The sequence below is a fragment of the Asparagus officinalis genome, chromosome 5 (genome assembly GCF_001876935.1).
Source record: "Asparagus officinalis chromosome 5, Aspof.V1, whole genome shotgun sequence".
Classification (NCBI taxonomy): Eukaryota; Viridiplantae; Streptophyta; class Magnoliopsida; order Asparagales; family Asparagaceae; genus Asparagus; species Asparagus officinalis.
In genome coordinates, this window is record NC_033798.1 from 99,409,644 (window position 1) to 99,420,793 (window position 11,150).

Here is an 11,150-nt window from a genome sequence, read left to right on the forward strand (position 1 = left end):
GAACGATCAAAGGGACAAGGCAATTGCTGAAACTATGAAACATTTCAGAGGAGAGCATGATATCTCAACATTTACAAGAATTACAGTAAAGTATGATTTCCTCTTGTGTTCCCACATCATACCCAAGGCAAACACCGGGAAGCATGCCCTTTTTTCTTTGTTTATATTAAATTATGACCAACCATGAAGAGAAGTGTGCACACCCGCCCCGTGTCCTGCAGCATGAGTTGCAATACCATTAGTATGCACCATAATGGTGTAAATGCAAGTGTAAATTATACTTGGAGATTAGTCAATTATTACCCTTAAAACTTTTTTATTAGCACTTAATCCCCTGATATCCAAACGGAGTTATCTTCTCATTATTGGTACATCGCATGTAACATCAATGTGTCGCGGAGAGATCTCCTGACATGTCATTGCGTTGCAGACAGATCTCCATTTTTATTACGGGGGTTGATCACACAACCCTAGGGATAACAAAGAGATAACTCTATGTTGACATCAGGCGATCTGTCCCAGGCAATCAGGCACACCTCTTATTGATATTGAATCACTCTTAGATTCATTCCAAGCGCAATAAAATGTTGGAGTAACAACTGACTAGCTCCCTAACAGTGAAGAGGGTGCAAACTGCAATTAACCCCGGATACAATTAGTAAAAGAAAGAAAATACTTACCCGAGACTCATCAAAGATTAATGCATCCCATTGAGGTCTCTTCTACTGCCATGAGGGTTGCTTGTAAAATCTCTCGTCCCAAGGGCCACCTTCTCTTTCCTTCCTCTTTATGCCACCACCTGATGCCTGATACATCCTAGCCTGCTCCTCTAGAAATGCTTGCGAACTGGCAATAGGAAGCTGTCTTGACGATGCTGAAGGTAGTAATCTATCCTCTTTTACATCTACATCTACACTTCCTGGACCTGCATTGAGATCAAGGCCTTGCTTTCCCCACTTTACAGCATTGCTGCTTCCTTCAGGAACGCTCACCATGTATGGCCTCGTATAGTGAGAAGAAATCGCAGGAAAGCAGGAAGCTGCAGCCAGTGAAGAATCAACATACGTCGTAGGGCAACCTGAGAAAGAAGTTGAAGCAAGAGGAAAGCTAGTGCCAAAAGGGAAGCTAGCAGCAGCATACGGGAATGCTGGAGCATGGGAAAAAGCCATGGTTGGAGACGATGAAAGCACTGGGCTCCTGTAAACATCACCAGCAACCGAACCCAAAATCCTCTGAGATACAGGAGCTGCAACTATCGGATAAGTCTGCTCTACTCTATCAGGAAAAAATGACGGTATTGCAACAGCTGGGTAGGAGTTACCAGGGGGGTACCATGATGAAACATTGCCCATTTCCATATTGCCCATTCTGAGGTTAGAGAGTGACGGCAAGAATGGCATGTTATTACTATTCTTTGAAGGCTGAGGTTTTAATAGAGTCTCTGCACCGACTTCATCAGTTCCAGGTCCATTGTTTAGATCAAAATTCCTTAACATATTCGCCTCCCCATTGGGGAATCCTCCAGATGCTGGTTTCACTGGCATAAGTGAGACTTCTGATCTACTTCTGGTGCTAGCTGAGAAATGCCCATTATCTGCACTTTCATCCACTTTATTCAAGTCGAGATCTATACCACCAGAGCTACGTGTGGGTGCATCACGATTGCTAGAGCCAGTGGTCTGCGGAGAGCTGTGTGAGGCCCCGTCTTCAATTTCGTCGGCAACATTAAGATCAATGTCTAGAGGAGGGCGTCCCTGTTTCAGTGCAGAAGTATCAGATGAATGTATATCAGATGTATTGAGAGGCATCTCCAGGATTTTTCGGGGTTCTGCTGGACGGAACGCACTGGTGGCAGCTGAACCTTTCCATCCAGGCTCCCCCTTACTCTTCAATAAGTTTTCAGGCGGCACAAATGGACCTTTTGCAGGAGCAGCCACTGTGATTGGAGCAGGCACACCATTTGACATAGAAACAGGTGCAAAAGGAGAAAAACTGGGCAAATGAATTGCATGGGAACAAACTAGTGCAGGAGAGATGAGATGATCGTTCTGGTTCTCATCATCTCCCAAGAAACCCTCATTTAAATCAAAGTCAAGCTTTGCCCCTTTATCAGGCTCAGAAGCAAACAAAGCAGATGAGGCATCAGCAAGAGATGCAATTTCCCCCCTTTTATCTGGTTCAGCTCCAGACTTAGAAGCAATAGGTTTACCACATTTTTCGGATTCTTCAGTTTGAACAGCTGGCAATGGCTCACGACCACCTGATTCAGGAGCCTTCTTCTTGTTTAGAATCTCATTGACCCGGGAACAGGTCTCAAGAGAAACTGCAGCTAATTCAGCCTGTGCATTGCTTCTAGGAGAAAGAGCAGTTTGTTCTTTCCTCCCACTGTTACTAGGACTTGAGCTATTATCCTCCACTTTATCTGATTTCTTAATCGTGCCCACATCAGCAATTTCTGAAATAGAAACCTTATGGGCAATGGAGGAAGGTTTAGGATCACTGCAAATTCTATCAGCATCCTTAGAATCATTTTCCACAATAGGAGATTGTGGCTGGTCTTTGAAGGTGGCACCAGTAGACACCTCAGTAACTGAAGGAGCAGAGGGCACCAACTCCTCAGCTACCAACCTATCAGGTTTCCTATCAGTAGCGGGAATGTCATTGTCATACCCATCACCCAAAGTGTTGCCAACTAAATCAGAAGCTTTTGTACTGCTTTCTGCAATCTTTTCATCACTGCAATCACCTGGTTTGTTATCATCCACTGTTGACTGATTGGCTACCCTGCTCTCCAATTCTTCATTTATGCCTGCAGAAGTACAGGCAGAAAAACATCTGTCAGTTAATACTTCTTCTGATTTTGCTTCAGGCCTCACCAGAAATTCTGCAGTTTCATACAAATTGATACTGGAAACAGGAAGGGGTAAAATATGCTCACTTGTCAATTTATTTTCCCGAATAGGGGCGACAACTTTGTTGTCACTCTTCCCTTGTTTTGAGGAGTCAACATCTGGAATTTCATCAGACTGGTGATGATTCAGCATCACACTATCTTCACATGAAAATCTACACTTAGCCTCGTCGTTAGCAGCACAAGGTTCCTCTTTAGGAGATGCAGAAGGGGAAGCCAAGTCCGATTTAGAGATTTCTCCAGCAGCCACATTAGCGAGAAGATTGATTCCAATATCATCCCCTGCTGACAAAGAAGCACTAGCTTCACAGTACTTAGCACAGCTTTCGACCAGCGCGTTTATAGAGCTGAAGGAATTTCTTGATCTGGGTTCAATTAACGAGACTCTCTCCCCATTACCAGATGATGAACAGGGAGCTCTAGAAACGTCTTGCCCCCTCCCTGTTTCATCAGCACTTCTATGTTCATCAAGAACAGCTGCCGGTGATTCTGCATTCACGTCCATGGAAATATGAGACTGACAAGCATCACCTTTTAATTTTATTTTTCGATCAATATGATCACAATTATCAGGAGCACCAGGAGAGAATGTTCTGCTACCTGCAATTGAGGGATCCTCGAGAGAACCACCATTTGCAATTCGTGATGGGCTACGACTAGGATTAGGAAGCCTAACAATCAACCTATGGCTATTGCCATACTCCACACTGGGCATGTCATGTGCTCTATCAGATGACAATCCAGACTGACTAGAGACTTTATCCCCAGATGTATTCCTGTTAACAGAGACCGACTTAGTAAGATTACTTTCCTTCTGAACTCCAAAAACACTGCTGGCCGAGAACCCATTGCCCGGCCTACGGTGGCGAGAATTGCCAGAAGTCTTGCTTGCACTCATTGACCCAGCAGTCGAGCTCCTAGCATCCTCCTTCCACAAAGAACCTGTCTTAGCATGATCACTAGAACAAGACTGGCTATTGTTTGGAGACTGACTGGAACTGCTGCTCTTCTCCTCTTTCACTGTAGACAGAGGCAAATCTGAATTTCCACTATTACCAGCTCCTTTGCCTGGTGAATCCTTCGAGTTAATTGACAGGGATGCATGCGAAGGTGATGGCAACTTCAAAGAACCTGATGCTACTGGTGTCGACTTCACAATAGCATCTGTGTTGCCAGGCTTTCCTACTAGAGTTTTACACATGGATGCCTGAGTATTAGCAGTTTTGTTAGTTGCTTCAGTTGATCCAGGCCGCCGGCCTCCAGCATGAGGAACTTCTTGAATACCTGACTTTCCGGCCCATGTTACAGCCTGGTTTGATGCACCAATCTTTGCATCATTGATCTTTGTCATTTCTGCATCAACTCGTTTCTTCCATACGTCAACAAGGCTCCTGGCTTTCTTCTGGATATCAAGGTTTTTATGGCTGCGCAAGTGATTCACAGACTTGCCAATGTTACAAGTCTGTAAAGCGTTAAGATTTACTGGTAATTTATCAAGTGCTCGAAGCAGAGCTAAGAGAAGCACATCAGCACCTTTATCACTATCCTTCGGACTACTCCCATCGCCAGTTTTCCCTTTGTGGGCCTCCTGAAGCCAATCATCCAAAACAGGCACACCTCTAAGCTGAACAAATCTACTAAGGCACTCAATTCTATCAGTAGCAGCAATCACATCTGCAAGCAATATCTTACCAGCCAGATCAATTTTTTTCTCAGTCCTGTCAATTTGCATAAGATGCACCAGCTTCTCAAGACTTTCTGTAGTTGTTAGAGCTCCTTTTTCTGTTATTTTTGCAATCTCGGCTTTCGTCATAACTTCAAATCTAGAACTAGGAGGTTCACCATCCTCCTGCTTAGTAGGACGTTCTCGCTTTATAGGTTCAGTTCCCTGATCACCCCCTCTCTCCCTCTTCTTCCCCTTCACCTGGGAAGGGAAGGCAGTGCCACTATTCTGTACACTCTCAGTACCAGATTTTAACTGCTGAGTTGATGTGGAACCGTTCAATGATTTTGGAGAACGCCCTCCTGATTGCACTGCTGCCTGCATTTCTAATCGTGACCTGTCCAATAATTGGTCTACTTCTTCTTGTCGCTCCTGGAGAATTAAAAGACAGAAGGAAACTGTGTCATGATATAACTTTAATATAATACAGCTACCTTTCAGCCAATCAACATCATAAAACTTACATTGATATAGTCCTGGTCTGTTAACCACCATAAACACTTGTTTGCAATGTCATATACTCGCCTGCAAACAAATGATGATATCCCTGAAGGAAGTTCAACACCCTTACGAAGGAAAGCAACTTTACAAGGATGAAGCAATGAAGCAGCAGGTATCACGTCCTTGTGGAACGAGTAAAATACTTCATTTGGTGCTGCTTCCAGTAATATGCCTTTCCCAAGCTTAATGTCAGCTGGTCGATATAGCCAATTTACACACAACTTAAGACAATCCTCCTTGCCTGCTGTAAACCACCTTATAATTCCAATAAAGGGTGGGGCGTTGCCAGCCTGAAAAAGTGCACAATCTCCCACTTGAATCTTGCGGCCGTCCTGTCAAACAAACAGCAATTTTAGAATAAATAGAAGAAATAACAGAAAAGAAATTCAAACTTCATGTACGAGTAAAAACAGACAAGGGCCGATGCCAGAAACGATGAGGAATATCCTCCAAAAAATCTGATAACGGGCATAACATCTACAAGATTAACTTGTACGCTACGTAAAGAACCTCATACAGTCTCCATTCTATACTTCAAATAGGTAACTCAATAAAGCACTGCATAACTATAGTGGATTCAAAAATCCTAAGCTAAAAAGAAATTCATATCAAGCTGATGTCATATCAAGCTGTAAGTTCCAGTAAGATTAAGAAAGAAATGAATTATTAGCAGCATCTGTTACAAACTAGTAAATAAAAAGAATTCCAAGTCAATAAAAGCAGATGCTTCATGTAACTAAACAATCTTCATCTATCTTTAGAAAGAGGTGGAATAAAAATTAAATAATAAGCTACTGTGGAAAACGATCTTGCAGAAAACAATCGGTAACCTAGAAGGCGCGGAAGGCCAAACAATTGGTAACCTAGAAGGCGCGGAAGGCCAAAAGACAGAAAATCCACTCATCATTTAGACGGAAAATAATCAAGTAATCTGAATTTTCAGCAACACTCAAAATAAAAGTAGAAGTGGAAAAAAAATCTTTAAATTGCCAAATGAAATTTGCCACGCGCCACATGAAAAATGCAAGTGACAAAAATCTAAATGAATTTCACAATTCAAACACATTAAGTGTCCATATTTACCTCAGAGAATAGCAGCAAGTTCGTCAAGCAAGGATAAAAATGCCACTTGGACTGAAGTCACAAGAATATGTGTATACTGACACATTATAACAACATTAGGCGATAATTTAGACTTGAATAATCAAATGCATGCCGTTTTGACCAAATATGTAAGAAAAATATATATTCATGAATCACACATGTATTACAACCTATGTTGCACACATACATGTGCGGATACGGACAGGAGGCACAACTATATACATACAAATTAACCATATATGGTTGATCTTGTTTTTCATGAACATGTTATGAGAACTAAAATCCTTATACCAAAATCCATATACCACTTGTTTTCTAACTAGATACCCAAGTGACCTTTTTAAATCATACTTATGAACTAGGTACGTGCTAAAATGAACCTATCCCAAGTCTAATGAGTTCTATAAATTTGAGATGAAGTGTACGATATACATATCAAGAAGTGTATCACGAGTTTTTTGAATTAAAGCGTGTTGTATAATTGAGTACATGTCTGAGTCAATGTACTTATATTGACTAAAGAAGTGTCCAAGAGTGTCAGACATGGATACGGACATGCACACAGGAACCTAAATGAAGTGTCCAGGTAACCTAGATTACAACATCTTGAACCAAGACATTAAGTTTGATTTCAGCAAAAAGACTATATCTATTACCTTCAAATATAAACTCAAAACAAAGCTATCATCTAGGACCTTTTATCATAAAGTGGTCTACTATGGAAAAAAACCCATAAAATCCCCACAGAAGAATATGTATTACAACATCTTGAGCAAGAGTTCACCACACATCAACTTGATCCATGTCAAGTTGGCTAGTCATTCAACTAATCTTGTCCGCTATGATCACTGGATTAGAGTATGCCCTCCCATTTTCGGTAGTCAAAAAGGTAGCTGATAGCCGGAACAACTGGAACTGTAGCTTGCACTCGAGCTGGCGTATATATCTTTTCTTCGGTCGATGGTCCTCTTTAAGCTTAGTCCTTTTAGCTATGTCGGCTAGCCGCCTGTCATATATTCAACTACTCACTTGTCGTCGGCCCTTTTTTCAAAGTAAAAAGCCGATGCCACCTTTTTCGGAGTACAGATTACGAGGTCATGATAAGCAGTGAAGTACTGAAGCAAACAATCAATGCACAACTACTATTTCAAGATAAGACTCAAGAAGACTAAATGTAGTAGTTACACAGAAAATTTAAAAAAAAAATCTTTTTTCAGAGCATGGTTTTCCTAATGCAACATTCACCTCATGATGCAGAAGGACAACCAGGCATATTAGTGGGGTTTGTTTCGTAACCACCAAAGGTAAAAGTGCAAGAGGAAAAAGTCACACACAAAGATCAAAATAGAAAACAACTGAAAATGATATTGGTCACAACTTCCATGCTGCTTTCAAGAAATCTTATCTATTAGTTATCAAACTTAATTTAATAAGATGATAGATGGTTCATAAAATTATGTGCATTATTTTTTTGGGATGGGGAAGAGGGGTGAGAAGGATAGTTTTACTGATACATTTTGTCATTGATGGAGATGATAATATAATTATCTGGCGTAAGAGAAATTTAAACTAGATGTAGACATTCATTTCCACATGCCTCATGAGATATACGCTACAGCTATTATAACGCACTTAAATACAAGAAAGGTGCCAGATATGGACAAGGATACAGACATCACATTGTAACCACTCCTTTCCTCTCCAAAGTCCAAACCCTGGCTCTCCCTTCATTTTTCTACAACAACTAGCACCTTTCTCTCTTAGTACGTCAAGGTTGTCAATAGCATACTGACGCTTACAATCTTACAGCAACTAACTTCCAAGAATGAGAAAAAGGAACTTTCAGAATAAGGAAAGGAAGACTCAGCAGTCATTTGGGACCCAAAAATTACTGATGATGAGAAGAAAACACATAGACACAAATCCTTCAAAGTATCAAGGATCTATGACCAGATCATGTAGCCCTGAAATCACAAGTGCAATTTTATGTAACTACACCTACATTATACATTTACTGACAAGGTTTAACCAACTATGAGCAGAAAACTGCTGCAAGCCTCAAATGGGGGAAAAAGTTTTCAGACACAATATGTATTCAAGAATGGAAGGAAATGAAATGTTCTACAATTACAAATATCAAGATAAGATTTTCTTTCGGTTATTAGGCTTCTATCATAACACAGAGATTATTGGCAATTCCCCCAAAACAAATCTTATCGCTTATTGTCTTTGTATAGTCTTCTCTAGAATGTATGGAGGGTTTCTAATCTGCTAGTTTGTTGAATGATCTCAAAAGGAATTTGCAGTAAGAAATATTTTTCCTACAAGCCAAATGCTTGCCAAAAGCATCAAAAAGGTAGACTGAACACATCCCCTAAGACAGGAAAAATCAAAGAAGAAGAAGAAAAGACCATAAAACCGGGGATACTGAGTAACATTTTAAATATGAGGTATACAAAGAAATGGAAAAGAAACATATGAAAAGGTCCATGATGACTGGCTAACTATTAAAAGAATTACTATCATGAGTGACAGCGGTCAAGTATACTGTGACCATGATAAGTGACACTGTTTTAAAAAACCTTCACCTAGTCCGCTTAGGCGTACACCTAGGCCTAGGCGGTACCTAGGCCGCCTAACTAGCGCCTAGGCGGTATTTAGGCCGCCCACCTAGATTTTACGAGCGTTTAGGGGAGCATTGTCTGCTTACGTGGATTGGATTGTACCTTGTAGGTCTTGATTGTGATTTTATGTGTCGTAGCCTACACGTCCTCCAAACTCCATTAACCTCCAAATATGAACATCTCCACTACCTCCTCCGCCCTTCAGCAAAACCTCATCGATCATCACTAAAATGAAGAAATAAAAAAAACGTCCAGAAACCGCTTAGGCGCCTGACTAGGCGACTAAGCGCTGGGCGCCAAGTCCGACGCCTAGAAGCGCCCAGCGTTTAATGTAACATTGATAAGTGATGAAGGTTAAAGACAAGATTATTTCTCAAGTGAGGCAGCCTGCACTGTAAATTACATAGACTGACAATACAGCCCCCTCTCTGGACCATGTTTAGGAGTTTCATTCTAATTAGTTGAATGCAAGCACTGGTTGTTTAGTTTCAAACATAAATGACTATCCAACAACATAAGACCTATTGACAGTCTGGTTACTTTCATGTCAAAAATTTTCAACAAAGAGTAATGCTAATTAAACTACACTATTAATATATTAATACTACTATTATAACAATAAGGTGGATCTCTTTTTTCATCGTCGATTCCAACACAGACTAGAGGATCCTCTCCCACCTTTTGTGATTCATTTGAGTAAAATAATCGTACCAAAAACTTAGTAGTACAAGCATTACTTTTTGGCAAAACAAGACCAAACAAAAATTTAAACCATGATGCAAAGCAGATGTTTAATGAGAAATTACCAACCAAATGGGAAATGCACGTCACACTCTAACTGCCTACAGCTATGGTAAATAACAATAGCTGCCCAAGGAGAAGGGATAATCAAAGTAAAAAAAGATAAGGACTTTTCCCAGAAATCACCTTTACAATGGGGTCATTCCATAAACTATACAAAAACCACCATCAAAAAGGTTTTCATTGCAATCAACCATCTGGGCCCACCTTTCAGTTAAGTTTTTTCGGTAACTGACCCTATCAAACCTCCGTTAAGGATCATCTCTCGAATATATTTGATATTTAACCAATGTTTGAAAAAGCTTTTCAAAATCTCGCTTCGCAACTTCTTGATAGGTAAATGCTTCAAAAAGAGTGAAGCTATTTATCTCTTGAAGCTTACGCCTAATTGCTTAAAGCATAATTGAAGTGTGTGCTTCGCACTTCACAAAGTGCTTTTCTTCTAAAGCGCACGCTTTAGACAAGATAGGAGGATATAAAATGATTTTTTGACTAACATTAAAATGCCCCTATGTATTTTCAAAATGACCATGCGAGTGTAAATAAAATATACTTCACATATTTAATTCTTATTTACTAATCAGTGCATGAATGTAGATATTTGTAAATTATTATACCACTATATATTATATGTTCATAACTTTTATAAATTTTAAATTAAAATATCTAAACCCTTGAAGCTTACGCCTCTTGAAGCTTACATCTCACTCCATCAAAGGGTCTAGCACTTCGCTTTGCGCTTCCGCTTATTTAAACATTGTATTTAACAATTAATCATTACAACAAAACCAGAGAAAATTTGATTTAAAAGTGAGTTAAGGTGGTTGATTGCAACAGAATAGAATTTCAAGGTGGTTTATGTATAAATTGAAAGCCAAAGGTTTTTTCTAGGAAAAATAGCTAAAAGATAAAAGCTTGATGACCACCAATATATCAGGTTCAACATAGAAGAAGTGGATGGAACTAGTAGAGTCAAGATGAAGCAGTGCAATGCAAAAAACAAGTTCATAAACAGCTAACCAAACGTAGAACATGGCATATCCTAACTCCTCGTTCCTAAATTACTCCAACATCAAATTTCCACTGTCAGAATTTCACAACAAAAGCACTGTAACTTCTTTAAATGTACCCTAATCTAATCCAGCACACACTTTTCCAGCTAAATATCATATTAATAGTTCAACAAAGATAAATTCAGTGAATAACAATCAAATTTCCACTGTCAGAATTTCACAACAAAAGCACTGTAACTTCTTTAAATGTACCCTAATCTAATCCAGCACACACTTTTCCAGCTAAATATCATATTAATAGTTCAACAAAGATAAATTCAGTGAATAACACTCCAACATCAAATTTCCACTGTCAGAATTTCACAACAAAAGCACTGTAACTTCTTTAAATGTACCCTAATCTAATCCAGCACACACTTTTCCAGCTAAATATCATATTAATAGTTCAACAAAGATAAATTCAGTGAATAACA

At 39.7% G+C, this 11,150-nt stretch overlaps 1 protein-coding gene across 6 annotated transcripts in view; it reads right to left on the minus strand.

Annotated features, from left to right (window-relative positions):
- Nucleotides 1–11,150, minus strand: part of LOC109840359 — a 13,543-nt gene continuing 2,393 nt past the window's right edge. Inside the window, exons 2-6 of one of the 6 annotated variants that reach the window (XM_020408979.1) lie at nt 5,099–5,467; nt 3,512–5,006; nt 2,939–3,400; nt 304–2,809; nt 1–215 (exon numbers count right to left, since the gene is read on the minus strand). In XM_020408979.1, coding sequence (XP_020264568.1) covers nt 723–2,809; nt 2,939–3,400; nt 3,512–5,006; nt 5,099–5,467 — 4,413 coding nt within the window. In that variant the 3' untranslated portion in view covers nt 1–215; nt 304–722. Of the gene's footprint in view, nt 216–303; nt 2,810–2,938; nt 5,007–5,098; nt 5,468–11,150 lie in introns of those variants that run through there. The other 5 variants (XM_020408977.1, XM_020408976.1, XM_020408978.1 and 2 more) reach the window with 5 other exon arrangements.